Genomic DNA, 23,261 nt, shown 5'->3' with positions numbered 1-23,261 from the left:
ACTGACCATTGGTCATCCAAGTCATAGTTCGTTCCTCATTAGGATGAAAGTGCACCGAGGCAAAGAACTGAGCCACATTCTCAGGATCAAAGTCTTTGTGAAAAGAGATGATGTGCTCAATGACAAATTGCTCCACTGGATCCAAAGCCTCACCAAAGTAGTCCCGGTGCTTCTCTTGCCTCATATGATGCATGTCGATCCAGTGCACATCCACATAGATGTTTCGCTTGGCCTTGATCACATCTAGATAAATGAGATTCTGCTGCTTTGTCTAGAATAGGTCATTCCCTTGGAAGTTGGCACGAGGATGCACATAGGGATTGATCTTCCTTCGAGAGATGAACTCAGCAAGTGGCATCTCATCCATGCCCATTGCGGGTTCCTTGTCCTTGGTGGCGGTGGCCTTGGTCCTGCGTTGGGGGCATGGGAGCCCTCTAGAGCTTCATCTTGATTTCACAGACGTTTGGAGCCCGTGTCACGGCTTGGATTGTAACGGCGTGCAGGAGCACCTGAATCACCACCTAAAATACACACCACAAAACAAACACGCAAGACACGCGAGAAGAATTAATGCAAAGACCACAGCAAAATGGTGAAACAAGTAGAACTCACACTTGATAATTGCCACATGAAAGGTTTGACAACAATGGTAGTACTTCTTGGCCGCGCGGTACTAAAAAATTAGTGCCGCTCCTAGTCACGGTAGTACCGTGCGGGCGGTAGTACCGCGCTAGAGGTGCCGTAGTACCGCACGGTTTGAGAAATCGAAGCTGCAAGTGGATATGAGTACAATCGTGACAGCAAAGCGGTACTACGGTCGATCAAATCTACCACGGGGCAACATATCAAGTACTATCTCTATGCATTACTACTCTCCTACATCCTACTCTTGCAAAGATTTGGCCTAAAATCTTAGAAACAACATGCATCTCCCCAAAACCTAGAAGCGAAAGCACAAACCAAAGAGAGAGGGATTTGGGGAGAAACCTTGTTCCATGGCAAGAGGAAGTGGTGGGGAACGATCCCACTGGTCGGAATCCTAGGAGAGCAGCCAGAGATGGAGATCCGGCGAGGGCCTCCGACACCGTTCTTGGGCAGCAGAGAGAGGCGACGTGGGGATAAAGAGTGAATGGGTATGGGGGAGTTGGAACTCCCCCTTCCGCTCTTAACCCCACGCGCTCGCTACTCCGCGGTAGTACCGCGCGTCCTTGCAGTAGTACCGCCCAGGTGGAAGTACCGCGCCGTGGGCGGTAGTACTGCTCCACCAGCGGTAGTAAAAAATTACAGTCGTGTTGGTTGCAGTAGTACCGTGTCCTTGCGGTAGTACCGTGGCAGGCCACGGTAGTACCGTGAACCCAAGAAAATGCAGTTTCAAACAAAAGGAAGAAACACCTTTGCATGGAACCTTCAAGCGAAAGAACACACCTACGCACTGACAAATGAGACACCACAAGCACAAGCTCGACACGAAGAAAGAAAAGCAAGAGACAACAAGGACCAAAAACGAGACCCAACCTCTCCAAGGAGAGGGAGGTGGCCAGAGCCACCTATGTTTGAGTCGATTGGTATGGCACCGCAAAGAATTATCCTTGGGCCCATGACCAAAACTCGTCTTTGAAGCACAAGTACCATAAAAATGGCTAATGTGAAAGAGTTGATCAGTTTATGCATAATGGGGGGGAGGGAAAGTTCATTGAGAGAACAACACTTCCCCTATGTCCATGCCTACATCTAGACAAGAATGCATGATGAGTGTGGTGGGGTGTGCAAGGGTTCAAATCACATTGCTCGAATCCATGATATTTAGCTCATGCCTTAACTCGCGAAATCTTGCTTCATCCAAGGGCTTCGTGAAAATATATGCAAGGTTATCATGAGTTTTGACATACATGAGTTTGATCTCCCTTCGCCTAATGTGATCCAGGATGAAGTGATACCGAATCTCAATATGCTTCATCTTGAAGTGTTGCACTGGGTTGAGAGAGATCTTGATGGCACTTTCATTGTCACGCCAAAGAGGCACTTCGTCACAAGTGACACCGTAATCCTTTAAATTTTGCCTCATCCATAGGAGTTGAGCACAACAACTACCAGCAACCACATACTCTGCTTCAGTGGACGAGAGAGATACGCAACTTTGCTTCTTAGAAGACCAACTCACTAAAGAGCAACCAAGTAATTGGCACCCTTCGGAGGAGGACTTCCTATCCACTTTGTCTCCCGCCCAATCTGAATCTGTGTAGCCCAAAAGATCAAAGTTGGCTCCTCTTGGGTACCATAAGCCAAAGTTTGGGGTATGAGCCAAATATCAAAAGATTCGCTTGACCGCCACAAAGTGGCTTTCCTTAGGTGCGGCTTGAAACCATGCACAAATACCCACACTCAACATGATATCCGGTCTAGATGCACAAAGGTAAAGCAAGGATCCAATCATGGAGCGATATACCTTTTGATCCATCGCTTTACCATTGAGATCAATGTCAAGTTGGCATTTGACGGGCATTGGAGTGGAGGCTGGCTTGACATCACTTAGCTTGAATCTCTTGAGCATGTCTTGAGTGTATTTGGCTTGGTTGATGAAGGTTCCTTCTCTTCTTTGCTTGATTTCGAACCCGAGAAAGAACTTCAACTCTCCCATCATAGACATCTTGAACTTTGAGGTCATGAGAGCGGCAAATTCTTCATTGAAAGCTTTGTTAGGTGAACCAAAAATAATATCATCAACATATAGTTGGCACACAAACAACTCCCCTTTGACCTTCTTAGTAAAAAGAGTGGGGTCGATTTTCCCGATTTCGAACCCACGATCTTGTAACAACTCCGTAAGATGCTCATACCACACACGTGGGGCTTGTTTAAGGCCATAGAGCGCCTTGTGGAGTTGGTACACATGATCGGGGAAATAGGGATACTCGAACCCCGGGGGTTGTTTGACATACACCAACTCATTAATGGGACCATTAAGAAAAGCACTCTTCACATCCATTTGTTGCAACTTGAAATTATGATGAGAAGCATAAGCAATCAATAAATGAATAGATTCAAGGCGAGCAATGGGAGCAAAGGTTTCATCGTAGTCGATACCTTCAACTTGGGAGTAGCCTTGTGCCACCAAACGAGCCTTGTTGGCGAACAATGATCCCATGAGCATCTTGCTTGTTCTTGAATATACACTTGGTTCCAATGACATTCAATGTTGGGGATATCGCTTATCGGGAACTTATCGGTCGACCCAAGATAAGGGGTAAATCGGCCAGTTTATCGGCATATCGCCTGATTTATCACCATATCGGCTAATTTATCGGCCGATTTATCTTATCGGCCAGACAAAGTTAAGTGATAAATCGGCCGATTTATCGGAATATCGGAAGATATCTTGAACAGTGATGACATTATGATTCCCGGATGGCCTTGGCACTAACTTCCATACTTGGTTGTGCTCGAAGTTGTTGAGTTCTTCATGCATGGCATTGAGCCAATCCGGATCCTCGAACGCCTCATAAACCTTTTGGGGTTCGACACAAGAAACAAACACGTGATGTTCACAATAGTTTGCTAATTGTCTACGAGTGCTTACCCCCTTTCTTAGGCTTTCAACCACATTCTCCATGATATGACCTTTGGTAGTGAGCTTGGAAGCGATCTTCGCGGCACGACGCTCTAATTCCTCCTCGGATGTGAAAAGAGGAGGGGTTACTTGATCATCTTGAGCGCGGTCTTGAGCTTATTCTTGATCTTGAACTTGCTCTTGATCATGAACTTGCTCGAAGGGGAGAACTTGACCTTGGGCATCATTTGGTGGTTCACCACCATCTTGAGGTTGATCTTGCCCTTGATCTTGTTCATGAGGTTGAGGGCCTTCACTTGGTTCTTTGGAAGCGTGTGGGTCTTGGGTTGGTGATGGCTCCACTTGAGTGGAGCATTTTCCTTCTCCTTCAGCCACAAGGGGTTCCTCAATGGGTAGGATATGACCAACACCCATTCTTCTTATGGCTGATGAGTTTCATCACCTACATCACAAGTACCACTTTGCTCCACTTGGGAGCCATTATTCTCGTCAAACTCCACGTTACACGTCTCCTTAGTGAGTCCGGTGGACTTGTTGAGGACACGGTAAGCATGAGAGTTTGTAGCATAACCAACAAATATGCCCTCATAAGCTCTAGCCTCAAATTTAGACAAATGAACACCTTTCTTAAAAATGAAACACTTACATCCGAACACCCGGAAGTACTTGAGGTTGGGCTTGTTACCGGTAAGTATTTGATAAGGAGTCTTCTTCAAGCCTTTGCGGAGGTAGAGCCAATTGGATGCATGACATGCTGTGTTGATGGCTTCGGCCCAAAAGTTGTAAGGAGACTTGAACTCCGCCATCATGGTCCTTGCCGCATCCATCAACGTCCGGTTCTTCCACTTTGCTACACCATTTTGATGAGGGGTGTAAGGTGCAGCATATTGATGCTTGATCCCCTCATCACTAAGAAACTCATCCAAGGTGTAGTTCTTGAACTCGATGCCGTTGTCACTCCTTATTATCAAGATCTTTGCATCAGGTTGATGTTGGGCTTCATTTGCAAAGTCGATGACGGTTTGTTGAGTCTCGCTCTTCCTCCTGAAGAAATATACCAAAGTATATCTTGAATAGTCATCCACGATCACCAAGAAATACTTTCTACCCCCAAGACTATCAAAGTATGGAGGCCCAAAGAGGTCCATGTGATGGAGCTCCAAGGGTCTCTTCGAGTAGATGATAGTCGTGGGAGGGTGAGCCTTCTCATGAAGCTTTCCTTCTATACAAGCACTTCACGCACGATCTTTGGAAAAACGAACATTTGTTAGTCCACGAACATGGTCCCCCTTGAGAAGACTTTGCAAAGATCTCATATTGACGTGGGCTAAACGGTGATGCCAAAGCCATCCCACATCAACTTTAGCCATTAGGCATGTTGCGGTCTTAGTGGGTCGCTCCGAAAAGTTAATCACATAAAGACCGTTCTCGACATGCCCAACAAAGGCTACTTTAAGAGTCTTGCTCCATAAGAGGGACACGGTATCAATAAAAGAAAGTGGCAAAGCCCATGAGTGCAAGTTGACGGACGGAAAGTAGATTGTAAGCAAGGGACTCAGCAAGCATGACTTTGTCGATCGTGAGATCATGAGAAATGACAACCTTGCCAAGACCCAATACCTTAGAAGACGAGGCATCACCCCACTCGACGTTGGTGGGCATAGATGGAATCTTTTGCACGTCCACCACCAAGTCCTTGCTTCCGGTCATATGATTTGTTGCTCCACTATCGAGCAACCATGATCCCCCACCAGAAGCAAACACCTACAAGACATCAATGCTTGGTTTTAGGTACCCATTTTTTAATGGGTCCTTTGATGTTAGTAACAAGGGTCTTAGGAACCCAAATAGACCATTCAATGTACTCATAAGGAGAACCAACAAATTTAGCATACACATGCCCATCACTAGCACGGCATAACACATAAGAAGGGTTAAAGTCGCCCACTTTGTTGGAAGGGGTGGCATTGACCTTTTTGACATCACCACCCTTCGCATTGTTCTTCTTCTCCTTAGGAGCACCCTCTCCCTCGTTCACAAACGTCTGCTTGAGAGGGGGGGGGGGTCGTTTGGTCTTGTCGTTCTTCTTCTTGTTCTTGGACTTGGGTGCGAACCCAACTCCCTCCTTGGCCACAACTTCCTTTTGATTGCTCAAAAGGTCATTGAGGTTCTTCTCACCTTGAATGCATGTCACAAGGCCTTTCTCAAGTTGCTCTTTCAACTTGGCATTCTCCTCCACAAGATGCACATGCTCACAACACGGGTTAGTAGCATTTGCATTATCAATTAATACCATATGAGGAAAGGTGGCCTTCTCCCTGGTTAGCTTCACTTGGAGTTGATCATGAGACTCCTTGAGTTTAGCATGAGCACCCTTCAAGACCTTGTGGGCCATGTCGAGTAAGTCAAACTCCTTCTCGAGTCTAGCATGGTCAACCCCAAGTTTAGCCTTCTCGAAATTTAGCACACGATGAACAACGAGAGCATGATCAAGATCTTTCTTTAATTTAGCATGGTCATCATTGTCTGACTCCTCAAGAGCCAAACGATGCCCACGCTCTTCCTCAAAAGCATTAGAGAGATCCAATATCTCATCGGCATAGTCACGACTATGACCTTCCATCTTAGAGATGGTTTCTTCATGAGCCTCGATCATGCCATTGGCTTTACCAAGTTGTTCCAAGAGAGCAACAAAGTGCTTCTTGGATTTGCCCTTGAGCTTACTCATAAAAGACTCAAATTCATTCACTTCCTCATTAGACCCCTCACTTTCATCAATGCAATCCGTCAAGGAGGGATTAGTAATGATGGTGGTTTTGGTGTTGGGGGTTACCTTGTTAGTGGCTTTAGCCATGAGGCACTTGGCGGTGATGTTCTCGTTGGGTGAATCGAAGAGAGACACCCGGGGAGTTGTGGCAATGGCAAGAGGCCATGACCATTGCTTCACCATCTTCATCATCATCGTCATCCTCATGGTATTCTTCTTGAACCACCAACACACAAATAGGAGTATTTTTGGTGAAGTTGTTCTTGTTTGGGAAGGACTTGGCTTTGTCCTTCCAGATGAGCTTGCTACCATTGTCTTCCCGCTTCTCGTAAGGACAATCCACAACAAAGTGGCTCACATTTCCACAATTGTAACAAGTTCTCACTCGTTGATTGCCCTTGAAACCACTTGAGTTGCTCTTGTTGAAGTTGGGCCTTGTATTCTTCTTGCTCCAAAATTTCCTTGAAGCAAGAGCCATGTGCTCATGATAATCATATTTTGTATCTTCGGGGTTGCTTTCCTCATCTTCCTCTTCTTCCTTAATAACCTTGGCCTTCAAGGCAAGGTTGGGCTTCTTTGTTCTTTGATAACGCAACACAGCATTGTCGGCGGTCTTGTCCAAGATGCTCATTGCCACGAACTCATCCAACACTTCATTTGAGGTCATGGAGTGGAAGTCCGGTCTTTGACGGATGACCGAGGACATGGCCTTGTTGTAGGGCATCATGAACTTGAGAAACTTGCGCTTGATCCAATTGTTATCCGTGTCCTTGCTCCCATGATCTCGGAGTGAGACCGCGAGTTTGGTTACTCTCCGGAAGAGCTCATGAGGTTCTTCATCTTCTTTCATTGCAAACTCATCGGCTTCATCTTGAGCCACTTCATAGTTGGAGCGTTGAATGCTTGCGCTTCCCCTGTAGAGAGAAAAAACACAATGACATGCGTCTTTGGCCATGGTGAAGGGTCGAAGATAAGGGAAATCTTCAGGGGGAATAGCATCTTGGATGATGAAGAGAGCAGTCTCATTGAATTGATTATCCACGGCTTCTCTAGGGGTGAAGTTGCTTCGGTCATGTGGATAGAAACCTTCTTCAATGATTCTCCAAAGATTAGTATTCACATGATTTAAATGACGCTTGAAGTGGTAAACCCAAGAATCAAAGTCCTCATTTTTCACAATCTTAGGAGGAGGACCGGCATGATTTAAATGAGTAGAGGGAATCGGTCCTCCATAGATTGGAGGTTCCACATGGGCATAGATGTCGGTGCCATTTCTACCACTAGTAGAAGGACCCTTTTCACTAGTAGCTTCCCCCTTGTCGGAGTTAGCATCCGTCACCTTGTTAGTGGGATCACCCACTTTCATCGGCGAGGTAGATAGTTTAAGTCCTTCTAAGAATTTATTAAATATGCTTTCGACCTTGGTCATCATGGAGGTTTTCAATGTGTCCAAAGCCACATTGAATTCCTCACGAGAGACCGCGGTTCCCCCAGTGGCTGTAGACGAGCTCGGATTCACACATGAGTGCTCCTCCCCACTGTCTATGGTGTCAACCATACTCTTCGGATGGCAAAGTCCTTAATAAAGAGTCAAGGCTCTGATACCAATTGAAAGGATCGATATATTGACTAGAGGGGGGGGGGGCTGAATAGGCAATTAACAATTTTTTAACTTTTCTTTACCAAATTAAACTTTGGATCAAAGTAGGTTGTCTAGATGTGCAACTAGGTGAGCAACCTATATGATGCAACAACAACAAGCACACATGCAAGCAAGAGATGCAACACAATATAAGCTTGCACAAGTAAAGGTGAGAGATAACCAAAGGGGAACCAATGGAGACGAGGATGTGTTACCGAAGTTCCTTTCTTTTGAGGGGAAGTACGTCTCTGTTAGAGCGGTGTGGAGGCACAATGCTCCCCAAGAAGCCACTAGGGCCACCGTATTCTCCTCACGCCCTCACACAATGCGAGATACCGTGATTCCACTATTGGTGCCCTTGGAGGTGGTGACCAAACCTTTACAAACAAGGTTGGGGCAATCTCCACAACTTAATTGGAGGCTCCCAATGACACCACGAAGCTTCACCACAATGGACAATGGCTCCGCGGTGACCTCAAGCATCTAGGGTGCTCAGACACCCAAGAGTAACAAGATCCACTAGGGATTAGTGGGGGAATCAAATTTCTCTTGGTGGAAGTGTAGATCGGAGCCTTCTCAACCAATCCCGAGCAAATCAACAAGTTTGAATTGGCTAGGGAGAGAGATCAGGCGAAAATGGAGCTTGGAGCAACAATGGAGCTTAGGGTTAGAAGAGGTGGTCAACTAGAGGAAGAAGACACCCCTTATATAGTGGAGAGATAAATCCAACTGTTATCTACTTAACCAGCTCGCGACCTGCGGTACTACCGCCCCGGACAAGCGATACTACCGCAAGGGCTCACGATACTACCACGGCGGACCGCGGTACTACTGCTGCTACGGCAGGAGCTAGCCCAGGCCTGAAGCGCAAAGGCTGAGGGCGGTACTGCCGCTGGTGCGGTACTACTGCTCCCCCTTGCGGTACTACCGCAAGGCAGGATTGGACTAGCTTGGGAAGGGCATGGATGAATAAAAATACATCCATGCCAACTTCCGCTAAAAATCAAATAGTGCAAAAGTCCGACGCGGTACTACCGCCCACGGCATGCGATACTACCGTGCAGGGAGCGGATGTAAAAAACTACATCCGCCCCTACTTCGGCTCATGTTGTCGTGCCAGACCAGGACTCATGGTACTATCGCGCGCATGGGGCGGTACTACCGCGCAAGGCGCGGATGTAAAAAATTACATTCGCCCCTACAGCCGCACGAGCGGCTGAGTCTGGTCCGAGGCCACGGTACTACAACTCCTCACGAGCAGTACTACCGTGGGCACCTACGGTACTACCACAACCTCGTGCGGTACTACCGCAGGAGCCTGCGGTACTACCGCTCACAGGAGCAGTACTACCGCATGCCCCAGAACAGCAACATAGGAATCCTTCTCTTTTGCATATATATGAAGAAAACGGAGGATGGCCCAAAGTGCAAAGGGAAAGGCGGTGCAGAGGGAGTAAACATGTATGTGATGATTCCACCCGAACCTTTCCAACGCGGACCCCCTCTTAATAGTACGGCTTTCCTACGACTCAAATCCACCTAAAAGAAACGTAGAAAAACACCGTCTTCAATAGTCTTTGAGGGGCACCAAACCGTCTTGTGCCTAGTGATGAAACGTCTGAAATACTCAAGGCACACGATTAGTCCACAAAAGCATTGTCATCAATCACCAAAACACCTTAGGGATAAATATGCCCTTACACAATCTTCACGGCACGACGCTCTAATTCCTCCTTAGGAGTTGAAGGAGGAGCGGAAACTTGATCATCTTGAGCATCATCTTGATCTTGAGCTTGCTCTTGATCTTGAACTTGCTCGGAAGGGAGAACTTGACCTTGGGCATCACTTGGTGGCTCACCACCATCTTGATGTTGATCTATCTTGCCCTTGATCTGTTTCATGAGGTTGAGGGCCTTCACTATGTTCTTTGGAAGCGTGTGGGTCTTGGTTTGGTGATGGCTCCACTTGAGTGGAGCGTTGTCCTTCTCCTTCGGCCACAAGGGGTTCCTCAATGGGTAGGATATGACCAATACCCATTCTTCTTATGGCTTGGGGAGGAATTTCATCACCTACATCACAAGTACCACTTTGCTCCACTTGGGAGCCTTTATTCTCGTCGAACTCCATGTTACACGTCTCCTCAATGAGTCCGGTGGACTGGTTGGGGACACGGTAAGCATGAGAGTTTGTAGCATAACCAACAAATATGCCCTCATGAGCTCTAGTCTCAAATTTAGACAAACGAACACCTTTCTTGAGAATGAAACACTTACACCCGAACACCCGGAAGTACTTGAGGTTGGGCTTGTTACCGGTGAGTATTTCATAGGGAGTCTTGTTCAAGCCTTTGTGGATATAGAGCCGATTGGATGCATGACATGCTGTGCTGGTGGCTTCGACCCAAAAGTTGTAAGGAGACTTGAACTCCACCATCATGGTCCTTGCCGCATCCATCAACGTTTGATTCTTCCTCTCCGCGACACCATTTTGTTAAGGGGTGTATGGTGCAGAATATTGATGCTTGATCCCCTCATCACTAAGAAACTCATCCAAGGTGTAGTTCTTGAACTCGGTGCCGTTGTCACTCCTTATTGTCAAGATCTTTGCATCATGTTGACGTTGAGCTTCATTTGCAAAGTCGATGATGGTTTGTTGAGTCTCACTCTTCCTCTTGAAGAAATATACCCAAGTATATCTTGAATAATCATCCACAATCACCAAGCAATACTTTGTACCCCCAAGACTATCAAAGGATGGAGGCCCAAAGAGATCCATGTGAAGGAGCTCCAAGGGTCTCTTCGAGTAGATGATAGTCATGGGAGGGTGAGCCTTCTCATGTAGCTTTTCTTCGATACAAGCACTGCATGCACGATCTTTGGCAAAACTAACATTTGTTAGTCCATGGACATGGTCCCCCTTGAGAAGACTTTGCAAAGATCTCATATTGACGTGGGCTAAACGGCAATGCCAAAGCCATCCCACATCAACTTTAGCCATTAGGCATGTTGCGGTCTTAGTGGGTCGCTTCGAAAAGTTAATCACATAAAGACCGTTCTCGACATGCCCAACAAAGGCTACTTTAAGAGTCTTGCTCCACAAGAGGTCCATGGTATCAATATCAAAGAAAGTGGAAAACCCCATGAGTGCAAGTTGACGAACAGAAAGTAAATTGTATGCAAGGGACTCAACAAGCATGACTTTCTCGATTGTGAGATCATGAGAAATGACAACCTTGCCAAGACACAATACCGTGGAGGACGAGGCATCGCCCCACTCGACATTGGTGGGCATAGATGGAATCTTTTGCACGTCCACCACCAAGTCCTTGCTTCCGGTCATATGATTTTTGGCTCCACTATCGAGCAACCATGATCCCCCACCGGAAGCAAACACCTACAAGAGATCAATGATTGGTCTTAGGTACCGATTTTGTAATGGGTCCTTTGATGTTAGTAACAAGGGTCTTAGGAACCCAAATAGACCATTCAATGTACTCGTAAGGAGAACCAACAAATTTAGCATAAACATGCCCATCACTAGCACAACACAACACATAAGAAGGGTTAAAGTCGTCGGCTTTGTTGGAAGGGGTGGCATTGCCCTTTTTGACGTTGCCACACTTTACATTGTTCTTCTTATCCTTACAAGCACACTCTCCCTCCTCCAGAAAGGTTTTCTTGAGAGGGGGAGGTCGTTTGGTCTTGTCATTCTTCTTCTTGTCATTGGACTTGGGTGCGAACCCAACTCCCTCCTTGGCTACAACTTCCTTTTGATTGCTCAAAAGGTCATTGAGATTCTTCTCACCTTGTATATACGACACAAGGCCTTTCTTAAGTTGCTCCTTCAACTTGGCATTCTCCTCCATAAGATGCACATGCTCACAACACGGGTTAGTAGCATTTGCGTTATCAATTAATACCATATGAGGAAATGTGGCTTTCTCCTTGGTTAGCTTCACTCGGAGTTGATCATGAGACTCCTTGAGGCTAGCATGAGCACCCTTCAAGGCCTTGTGAGCCTTGTCAAGTAAATCAAACTCGTCTTTGAGTCTAGCAAGATCAACCCCAAGTTTAGCCTTCTCGGAGTTTAGCACACGAGAAACAACAAGAGCATGATCAAGATCTTTCTTTAATTTAGCATGGTCATCGTTGTGTGACTCCTCAAGAGCCAAATGATGCCCACGCTCTTCCTTAAGAGCATTAGAGAGATCCGATATCTCATCGGCATAGTCACGACTATGACCTTCCATCTTATAGATGGTTTCGTCATGAGCCTCGATCATGTCATTGGCTTCACCAAGTTGTTCCAAGAGAGCAACGAAGTGCTTCTTGGATTTGCCCTTGAGCTTACTCATAAAAGACTAAAATTCATTTATCTCTTCATTAGACCCCTCATTTTCATCAATGCAATCCATCAAGGAGGGATTAGTAATGATGGTAGTTTTGATGTTGGGGGTTACCTTGTTGGTGGCTTTGGCCATGAGGCACTTGGCGGTGATGTTCTCGTTGGGTGAATCGAAGAGAGACACCCGTGGAGTGGTGGCAATGGCAATGGAGGCCATGGCCATGACTTCACTATCTTCATCATCATCACCATCCTCATTGTATTCTTCTTGTGCCACCAACCCTTTGGTTGGAGTCTTCTTGGTAAAGTTGTTCTTGTTGGGGAAGGACTTGGCTTTGTCTTTTCGGATGAGCTTGCCACCATTGTCTTACCGCTTCTCGTAAGGGCAATCCGCGACAAAGTGGCTCACATTGCCACAATTGTAACATGTTCTCACATGTTGCTTGCCCTTGAGGCCACTTGAGTTGTTCTTGTTGAAGTTGGGCCTTATGTTCTTCTTGCTCCAAAATTGCCTTGAAGCAAGAGCCATGTGCTCATGATAATCATATTTCATATTTTCGGGGTTGCTCTCCTCATCTTCCTCTTCTTCCTCTTCTTCCACACTAACCTTGGCCTTCAAGGTAAGGTTGGGCTTCTTTGCTCTTTGAGAATGCAAGACCGCATTGTCGGCGGTCTTGTCCAAGATCCTCATTTCCACAAACTCATCCGACACTTCATTTGAGGACAAGGTGTGGAAGTCCGGACTTCGATTGATGACGGAGGACATGGCCTTGTGGTAGGGCATCATGGCCTTGAGGAACTTGCACTTGATCCAATTGTCATCCGTATCCTTACTCCCATGATCTCGGAGTGAGACCGCGAGAGTGGTCAATCTCCGGTAAAGCACACGAGGTCCTTCATCTTCATTCATTGCAAACTCATCGGCTTCATCTTGCACCACTTCATAGTTGGAGCATTGAATGCTAGCGCTTCCCTTGTAGAGGGAAACAACATGGTGCCATGCTTCCTTGGCCATGGTGAATGGTCGGAGATGAGTAATATCTTCGGGTGGAATTGCATCTTGAAGGATGAAGAGAGCATTCTCATTGAATTTATTATCCGCGGCTTCTCTTGGGGTGAAGTTTCTTGAGTCATGTGGATAGAAACCTTCTTCAATAATTCTCCAAAGATTAGTGTTAACATGTTTTAAATGACGCTTAAAGCGACAGACCCAAGCATCAAAATCTTCATTTTTCGCAATCTTAGGAGGAGGGCCGGCATGATTTAAATGAGTAGAGGGAATCGGTCCTCCATAGGTAAGAGGAGGTTCCACATGGGCAAACATGCCATTTCCATTTCTACCACTAGATAAAGGAACTCTTTCACTAGAAGCTCCCCCCTTATCGGAGTTGGCATCCACCACCTTGGTAGTGGGACCGACCACTTCCAACGGTGCAGTGGATATTTTGAGGCCATCAAGAAAGTTTTTAAGCATGCCTTTGACCTCGGCCGTCATGGAGGTTTTCAATGTGTCCAAAGCCACATTGAATTCCTCACGTGAGACCGAGGTTCCCCCATCGGCCGTAGACGAGGAAGGATTCACACCGGGGTGCTCCTCCTCATCGTCTATGGTGTCAACCATACTCTTCGGATGGCAAAGTCCTTAATAAAGAGATGAGGCTCTGATACCAATTGAAAGGATCGATATAGTTGACTAGAGGGGGGATGAATAGGCAACTAACAATTTTTAGCTTTTCTTTACCAAATTAAACTTTGCATCAAAGTAGGTTGTCTAGATATGCAACTAGGTGAGCAACCTAAATGATGCAAGAACAAGAAGCAGACAAGCAAACAACGGATATAACACAATATAGCTTGCACAAGTAAAGGTAAGAGATAACCAAAAGGGGAACCGATGGAGACGAGGATGTGTTACCGAAGTTCCTTCCATTTGAGGGGAAGTACGTCTCCGTTAGAGCGGTGTGGAGGCACAATGCTCCCCAAGAAGCCACTAGGGCCACCACATTCTCCTCACGCCCTCACACAATGCGAGATGCCGTGATTCCACTATTGGTGCCCTTGGAGGCGGTGACCGAACCTTTACAAACAAGGTTGGGGCAATCTCCACAACTTAATTGGAGGCTCCCAACGACACCAAGAAACTTCACCACAATGGACTATGGCTCCGCGGTGACCTCAACCGTCTAGGGTGCTCAAACACCCAAGAGTAACAAGATCCGCAAGGGATTAGTGGGGGAAATCAAATTTCTCTTGGTGGAAGTGTAGATCGGGGCCTTCTCAACCAATTCCTAGAAAATCAACAAGTTTGATTGGCTAGGGAGAGAGATCGGGCGAAAATGGAGCTTGGAGCAATAAAGGAGCTTGGGGATGGAAGAGGTGAGTCTTCTTGGAGAAGAAGACCCCTTTATATAGTGGGGGGACACATCCAACCGTTATGCAGCCCGCAGCCCGCATCTAGGCGGTACTACCGTTGCCGGAGCGGTAGTACCGCTGCCACAGTGGCACTACCGCTGTGGCAAGCAGGCATAGGGCAACTAGGGCTGAGGGAGAAGAAGTACACACACTAGGGTGGTACTACCGCCCTAAGGGCGGTACTACCGCCGATAAGCGGTACTGCCGCTCCCTACAGCCGCTGGAAAACACGGGAGGGCAGCGAGCTGAGCGGCAGTTGGAGCGGATGTAGGAGCGGTACTTTTGCTAATCAAGTAGTACTACCGCACCCTACTGTCGTCCCTACTACCGCTCCCCTGCGTGGTCCTTTACGGAAATCCGACACGAAAAATCGAGACCATAGCAGGGGCGGTAGTATCAGCGGCACTAACAAGCGGTACTACCGCCGATATGCGGTACTACCGCCCTGGCCGTGGTACTACCGCTTGGCACCCAACACCCCTTGTTTTGCACAGCATGAATACTCCAAAGAAGCAGGAAGAAGGCGAGGGAGCAAGGAAAGTGTGAACGTGATGATTCCACCCCTACTCTTCCGAAACGGATCCCCTCTTGATAGTACGGTTATCCCTACGACTCAATTCCACCGAAAAGAAACGAAGGAAAATAATCCTCTAAAGTTAGGTCCTCGAGGGGTAACAATCGCACAGTGCCCTTATATTAGATAACCTGAAAAGCTTAATGCACACGATTAGTCCGCAAAAGTATTGTCATCAATCACCAAAACAAATCAGGGAAAAAGATGCCCTAACACCATTTCATATCGTGCGGGCCTGGTTGGGGTGTATGCGGGCAACCAAACACATCATAAGATATTGCAGCATGTTTCCAATGTTTTGTTAACAATCTTGCCATCTTCGAGGAGTCCTAGCGCATACACTAAGGGCGTGTTTGGTTGCTGTAGGCTACAGTAGCTGCATTGCATAGTCTTCTCAACTCAGCTGGCTATACAAATGCAGCCTCAAATGCACCATCTGCAAGTTGTTTGGTTGCCTGCATGGGTTGAACCACACTGCCTGGTGTTTGGTTGCCTGTATGTTAGTGGACAAACCAAAGGCATGGTGTTTGGTTGTATGCAACGCCCGGAGTGTGGTAACCTCTTTGGCTAGTTGATGAGGTTACCAGCACACTTCAACACAACCATGTAGCACATATCATAAGCAAAGCAGAGTATAAACAGAGGATCAACTACTTAAGAGCATATTTCAGATAAGCAGTACCACACTTCATAACAGTTCAAAGCATAACCATAAACAGTTCAAAGAAGACTCGATAGTAATTAAAAAGGAGGTGCCCCAGCCCTACTCCTTGGTGGCGAAGGCTTCGTCGTGCTTCCCGCACTTGTTAACAACCTCGATGCCATCCTCGTCGAAGATGTTGACCTTGAGGGTGTCGGGAGTGAGGAGCTTGAACGTCACCATGTAGCCGATCTTGATCTGATGAACAACTGCATAGGTGGCCCAACCCTGATCCAGGGTCACCCTGCCATTCGTCAGCTTCACCGTCACCTTCCAGGAGCAGCCGGTGTTGTTCCTGAGCTTGAACTCCGTCGGCACCGCAAAGAAGTGCTTGGTGAAGTCGATGGGCATGAGGATGTAGTCAAGCTTCGGTGCAAGGATGACCTTGCAGAAGTGAGTTGGGCCATCCTCCTCATGCTAGTGGCCATAGTTGCAGTGCTTGTTGCTGGGGGGCTCCTCCATGCACTCGTCGTCACCAACCTCAGGCATCTTGGGGTCTTCATCGGTGGTGGGCGGCAGCACAACCTCGTCGGACATTGGATGAAGGGGCTGCTTGCCCTTGTTGTCAACGGCCGGGACCACCTCGGTGCCCATCTCATTGCTCTCCTCGATCTGCACACAATTCATGGAGTCAGGCACAACACAAAGTTCATGGCTTATTGAAGAGCATGTAGTTAAAACGGCATGACTGTCACTCTTCTCCTCCTTTTCATCGCCCCTATATTTACTCACCCTGCCCACCACTACTTACCCACCCCCTCTCTTCTCTCACTATCAACCTTCCTCCTCTCCATTGCCATGAGCTCTAGCTCCAGCTCCAACGCCAATCCCTTCCCTTGGGGTATTGGCTAGAGGGCCTTCTTCCTCGGGTGGTCGGCTGGTGACCGCACCAAGTTCGAGAACACCATGGAGGTGTGCTCGAACTTCGGCTCCATGGCTGAGATGCAGAAAGTATCTGATGCAGTGGCTCTCAAGAGCTGAAGATGATGATTCCTGACCCAGCGAAGGGCGTGATGGCAGTCGACATCACCGCTGGGCCATGAATCAGGCCGTCTCCGACGATGCTAAACAGAGAAAGAAGTGGTCCAAGTACAAGAGCTACTGGGCTCCTAATGACCGCCGTGCCGCAGTGTACTGGGAGAGGGCAATCATGCCGCCTACGGTCATCGGTGGGAGCCTAAGGAGGAGGAGGAAGAACCGGTGCAGATTCCAGCGCGGGCGCCGGAGCCAGACTGTCGTACCTAGCAGATCGACCTCAACTCCGCCGAGGACGACGACGACGACGCGTCGCCCTGCACGGCGATGAAGAAGAAGATGAAGGCCAACCACTCGATCAGCCGCTCCGCACGCTGGTAACAGCGGCCGCGGTTAGCCAGTGTCTGTTCTGTACCCCCAATCCCCCTTCTACTCCAACCGCATCTACCTCTATTTCGATCTTGCATGAACTCCTATGTACTCGTATGAACTACTATGAACTGCCATGCTTATCTACCTCTATTCCCCATTCCCATCTCCGCCGTGGATCGAATCTACCGCCGGATCGAACGCGAAAAAGTAGTGCATGACGAACAGAGAAGTGCTTACCGCCATTGTCGTTGCCCAGGTGATGATCCGCTCGCCGGTGATGGAGTCCGGTAGTCTTCTTTCTCTCCTCCGATCCGCCGCCGCCAGTGAGAGTTGGGAGAGTAGGGAGAGGGAGCGGCGGTGAGGGTAATAACTGCCGGTGCTTTGAGAAGCAACGCGACTTCTCGAACGTGGCCGCGTGCGTGCAGCCGCCACCGCCCACGTGCACCGCTCAGGCCTGGCCTTGGAGAAACTGCCGATTCGGGCGTTCCCAGGAAGCCAGGCCCAGGAGTGCCTTAAAGTTCGTGCCATGCGGACCGAACAGTAAAAGCAAGCAACCAAACAGACCGGATTCTTTCCGCGTGGGCCTGGTTGGGCCTCATGCAGGCAACCAAACACGCCCTAAGAACAACTCCGACAGTTTCCTTATCTCTAAAATAACCGCCTTTACGGGAAGTTTGATCCAAAAACAAATCTACAACAATTCCTGTAAACTGGCCTTAACTTTAGAGGATCCCGTAAAAGTGGTCTTTTCTCCCCGCCGTGCTGCCTCGCGCCGACAGCCACCGCACCACCCACCGCCACGTGTGTCACTGACTAGCGGGTCCTAGGAATATTTTTTATTTTTTATTTAATTAAAAACAAAAAACCAGATTTAGAGGAAAAAGTTTGGAGGAACTGACAAAAGTTGCTTTCAAATAACTTCGCCTTACTTTTACAAGAAGGCCAAAAAACCAGTTTTACAAAGAAAAAAATAAGGGAGCTGTTGGATTTGCTCTAATATTTTTCCTAACTCGCCATGTGTTTAGCCTAGCATGTACGTACAATATCATGAGCAGCAACTAGCAAAGCTCTCATTTCATGGAAGAGGATTTGTAGCACCTGGGTAGTCCGCTCCCCTATATGAACATTTAGTTAAAAAAACCAGAAAATTTGAAAAATTTATGGAATTTTGGGATATCAAACCTAGGTGTCAATCTACTTTCATGTGAAGTTTTGTTAAAAAATACCAGGAAACACATCAATGGCAAAAAGGGACAAGAAATTTCAATGCATAGGAAAAAGATTGTTTCTGGATTGTAGGTCAGACTGTATTTTTTTCGTCATAGATACATTTCGTAGTATTTTTTCACGAAACTTCACACTGGTGTAGGTTGGGCACCCGGGTTTTATATCCCAAGATTCCATATTTTTTTGCACTTTTCTGGTATTTTGTATTTAAATTTCGTATAGGGGGGTAGTGCTTCTCTGTATTTCCCCTCGTTTCACAACTTTTTACAAGTCTCGATATTTATTCATGAAATTCAACAATTTTTTTGAGGGGTATGAAATTCAACAAATGATTTCGTCTTAGCCGACGGCCAAGGGTTGGTGAAAAAAACAGTATTGTGTTGGCCCTGGCAGTAGCAGCCCCTTCTCCAGCCACTGACGAGTGGGCCATAGGCAGCTCACCTGCCCCAGACACAGGCGTGAAACGCCTCCGTTCCGTCACGAGACCCGAACGAAACGTCGTCCGCTTCCCCACCTTCGACACTCAACTACCACCCAGCGACCTCCGGTCCTCCAATCGGAAGCACCAACCATGGCGGCGGCGGCGGCGGCGGCGGCGAAGATAGCGCCGTCCATGCTGTCGTCGGACTTCGCCAACCTCGCCTCGGAGGCCGAGCGCATGGTCCGCCTCGGCGCCGACTGGCTCCACATGGACGTCATGGTACGATCCGCCCGACCATCCCCTCTCCCCCGCCATGTTTCCTAACCCTGCTTGATTGATCCACCCTCGAATCCTCGAGATTCGTCCAGGAGTAGGATTGGACCGCGCACTGTTATGGTCGCTTCAGTCGTTGGACGCTGTGACGGAGTCGGTCATGGTAGGGAACTAGGGATAATAGGATTGAACCACTGAATGAATCAGAGGAGCTGCCATACTTCTTGTTTCTGCACACAACTAGGCCTTGCAGTGAGCATAGGCGATTCGGTAGAATCTGTTCGGAGTTGACAGTCTTCTCTGCTCCGCTTTCTGCTACTGAAAGGTTACTCTGAACATCGTTGTTCAGAGCATGAGCGTGAGTTGTCATGTTCGTAGTAGTTCTGGTCTGCGATGTGCTATGCTGCAACTGTACTGGTACTTACTAGTCTAAGGCAGTGACTTTTTTTTTTGTGAACCGGGCTAATCCCCTTTCCATTAAAGATATAACGGAAATACAGCCAAATCCATGTCAAGGCTGTGACTTGCCTGTTACAGGCATGTGACAAGTTCAGTTAATTTTGTTCCTCTCAGGGAATGTGTTCTAGTAGTTAATTTTGTTCCTCCCAACGATTGTGTTCCATTTTATTTTTCTTTTAGACAGGGATCATGTGCATTGATCATGGACATTCAAGCTTGGAATTCCATTTGCCTTATGCTCATTCTGTTCCTTTTCCACCTTGCAGGATGGGTGAGTTTGTCTCTACTTTCCACTGCGGATGCGGCAGATCGATTTTGATCTGTTACTGAATTGTGTCGGCACTTTCTGGTGCCAAAAAACTATTCTGACATACCAATGCCAAATTTTATTCCTTATCTCTTAGTATGTAGGCAGAGCTCTGCCTTTCGTTCAAATAATGGAAGATATGTTTGCCCTTATTTATCTGCTAGCATAGCAGGCTGGCAGTGGGTGTTTAAGCTAAGCTAACTAGATAAATATGCAGGTGGCTGTATACATGCCTACAAGCTACATCTACCTAGATGATTTTTGTGTTTAACCCACACATCTATGTTCTCTTAGTTGCTGTTCGACCTATGGACCTTGCTGTTTAATTTTTGGCTACTTCCGTTAGATACCTTGCTTGTTCGAACATCCTGCTCATGGATGCGAAATGTTAATAAAATCTCACATAAAGAGCATGATTTCCAAACTATGTAGGAGTATATAAGAAGGAAAGCAATAAGCCTGATAGCCATGTGACTAAAGTTGAAAAAGATGCATCTTAAACTATGCACCATTCTTTCACATTTTGCCTACTTAAAGGAATGTCGACCTTTCGTTCTGAAAATAAACAATAGGAAAATTCAAAGTTGCTAATGATGAAACAAGAGGTATCTGCAGTCAGTATGGAGATGGTGTTCCCTCTTTTTGCTTAGGCAGAGATCACACACCTTGAGCATAAGGGAGAGAAATTAGATGCCTTCTTCAAGATGGTGAAAAGTAGAATGCTTGCTTAAGATGTTTTTTTTTTATGAAATGGACATCATCGAAGTAAGTATTGAACATGACTTGCTGTCTTCCTTCATGTGGGAATCTTTTTTTTTTTTGGTCAACAGGATCATACAGATCCTATGTCTGGATGTTCTCTTGAATATCTTTCTATAACTCCCAGATGAAAGCCTGCATGCAAAAAGAATATCATTATTATGTTATATATGTTGAATCAAGTTTGAAGGACAATGCATTCATCTTGTCCGGAAATTTGATGATAGACTATTTTGATGATAACCAAAAGAACTATCAATTTTGAAGCTGGCTGTTTGCACACGCAGGCACTTTGTTCCTAATTTAACTATTGGAGCTCCAGTGATTGAGAGCTTGAGGAAGCACACAAAGTATACCTTCCTCGTCTTATCTAATATTCACTTTGATGGATTCTGTTCGTATAGGCTGTATGCACCTAATACTGCTATTCTTGATTTCTAGGGCATATTTGGACTGCCATCTCATGGTCACAAATCCTTCAGATTATGTAGAGGCATTTGGAAAAGCTGGTGCCTCAGGATTCACGTTCCATATAGAAGTAACCAGGGGTAAATAAACCACGTGCTGACAAATCTGCGAATGGTTCATGATTTTTGTTGCCTTATGGAAAGCTTGGTGCAGATAACTGGAAAGAGCTCATCCAAAGCATTAAAGCAAAGGGCATGCGACCTGGTGTATCATTGAAGCCTGGTACTCCTGTGGAGGATGTTTTTCCCCTGGTAACTTCATTTGTTCCATACAATTGTTCTTGTTATCATGTTGTACATTATTGAAAAACCACTGGAAGAAAATACATTTAAAATAAAAAAAATTCATATTAACAGCTAACATGAGAAGTGAGCTTGTATGCATTTATTTTCAATGTGTACAGTTAGCTTTATTTCTAATACATAAAATCCAGTGTGTCCTCTGGTGTCCAGAACTGAAACCCCATCCAGAGCTGATTTATGTAGGAAGTAGTTCCTTTTTAGGTACTGTACTAGTGTTGTTGTGCACTCGTATACTGGACTATTGGTCCATTGATCCATTCAAGTAGTAATCTGTTATGTTTAACTCTTAGCATAATTTGTTGACCAAAATGATTGTGGCACAAGCACATCCAGTTTCCCTTGTTCAAGCGCATTTCACTTCCCCTTCTTACACAATCTTCACTGGATGTTACTGTACTCTAGTACATCTTCCATTGCAGATGAACGGCCTTTGTCATGATGGCCTGTCTAGACTTAATCATCTGATCTCCGATTAGCTAGCATTTCTACTAACAACTGCATGTATTTACAGGTGGAAGCAGAAACCCCTGTAGAGTTGGTTCTCGTGATGACGGTCGAGCCTGGCTTCGGTGGCCAGAAGTTCATGCCGGAGATGATGGATAAGGTATCCACCCACTCTGTTTTCCGGGGTCGATACTCTTACCCTTTCTTATCTAGTAGGATAGTTCTGACCACTTGTCTGTCTGCAACCTGGATTTGTTTCTCCAGGTGCGTACGCTGAGGAAGAAGTACCCGTCGCTCGACATTGAGGTACAGTTACAATGCCGATCCATGTTCGGCTAGTATCACATCACAGCCACAGGCGCCCATAGGCGATCTTCCCACGGCGTCTCGTTTCCTGACGTTATATTGTTTCCTGACGTTATATTGTTTGTGTGTGTAGGTCGACGGCGGCCTGGGTCCTTCCACCATCGACGCCGCCGCGTCGGCCGGCGCCAACTGCATCGTCGCCGGGAGCTCCGTGTTCGGCGCGCCCGACCCCGGAGAGGTCATCTCGGCGCTGCGCAAGAGCGTGGAGGCGTCGCAGATCAAGAGCTGATCATCTGTAGCTCTGCGCGCTCGGACTTGCGTGTATGTTTCTGCTGTAAACTAGAACCACTCTGCACGACGCTCGTCAGCAGTTTTGCGATTCCGAATAAAATGTGCGCTTGGCTTTCACGCAGTTTGGGTCTTGTAGAGATAGTGATAAACTGATAACAGTGACATGGAAGACACTACTACCGTGCGATATTTGTGGTTCACTGTGCGTCGCAGGTTGAGATTAGGATCTGATTCCTCATTCCCTCCCTCGTATCACGCTGCCATTGCCAAACGGGAGGACACGGCGAGGCGGCACATGTTGTCGATAGGAGCGGAATCAGATTGGCCCTGGTCTCCTTTTTTCTAACACCACCAGTACCAAGACGTCTCGAGCCATGTGCATCGCACGTTGATCGATCAGTTTTTTTTTTTTTTGAACGATCAGTTGTCCATCCATCCATACCCTAAACTGGATCACGCATACTCATGCTACTGACGCAACCGTATTATATACGCTACGCTACTGCTGATAGACGACAGAGCAGTTGCAGCGAACGGATCAACATGCTTCATGGGCTTTTTGTCCTTGAGATGATGAGAAGAAGAGAAAAACAGCGTGATCAGATCGTACACCGAGCGTGCCACCGGCCCCACCCCATCCAGCCAGCCTG

General features: G+C 46.9%; 1 protein-coding gene across 1 annotated transcript; it reads left to right on the top strand.

The window, feature by feature from the left end:
- The first annotated feature begins 19,064 nt into the window (after nt 1-19,064).
- Nucleotides 19,065-22,811, top strand: LOC119310994 (ribulose-phosphate 3-epimerase, cytoplasmic isoform). The gene is made up of 8 exons (XM_037586622.1): nt 19,065-19,281; nt 20,001-20,005; nt 21,088-21,150; nt 21,242-21,348; nt 21,422-21,519; nt 22,082-22,174; nt 22,279-22,320; nt 22,454-22,811. The coding sequence occupies exons 1-8, from the start codon at nt 19,153-19,155 to the stop codon at nt 22,607-22,609; spliced, it is 693 nt and encodes a 230-aa protein (XP_037442519.1). The 5' UTR covers nt 19,065-19,152; the 3' UTR covers nt 22,610-22,811.
- The last annotated feature ends 450 nt before the right edge of the window (nt 22,812-23,261 follow it).

Source organism: Triticum dicoccoides, chromosome 5B (assembly GCF_002162155.2).
Source record: "Triticum dicoccoides isolate Atlit2015 ecotype Zavitan chromosome 5B, WEW_v2.0, whole genome shotgun sequence".
In the NCBI taxonomy this organism is placed as follows: Eukaryota; Viridiplantae; Streptophyta; class Magnoliopsida; order Poales; family Poaceae; genus Triticum; species Triticum dicoccoides.
This window is presented reverse-complemented; position numbering and strand designations above follow the sequence as displayed.

Bases quoted from the DNA above. Each gene is read 5' to 3' on its own strand.
- LOC119310994 (XM_037586622.1), top strand. From the start codon at position 19,153: ATGGCGGCGGCGGCGGCGGCGGCGGCGAAGATAGCGCCGTCCATGCTG. The intron at 21,151-21,241 runs GTATACCTTCCT...CTTGATTTCTAG, and splicing joins AGCTTGAGGAAGCACACAAA to GGCATATTTGGACTGCCATC. The intron at 22,175-22,278 runs GTATCCACCCAC...TTGTTTCTCCAG, and splicing joins TGCCGGAGATGATGGATAAG to GTGCGTACGCTGAGGAAGAA.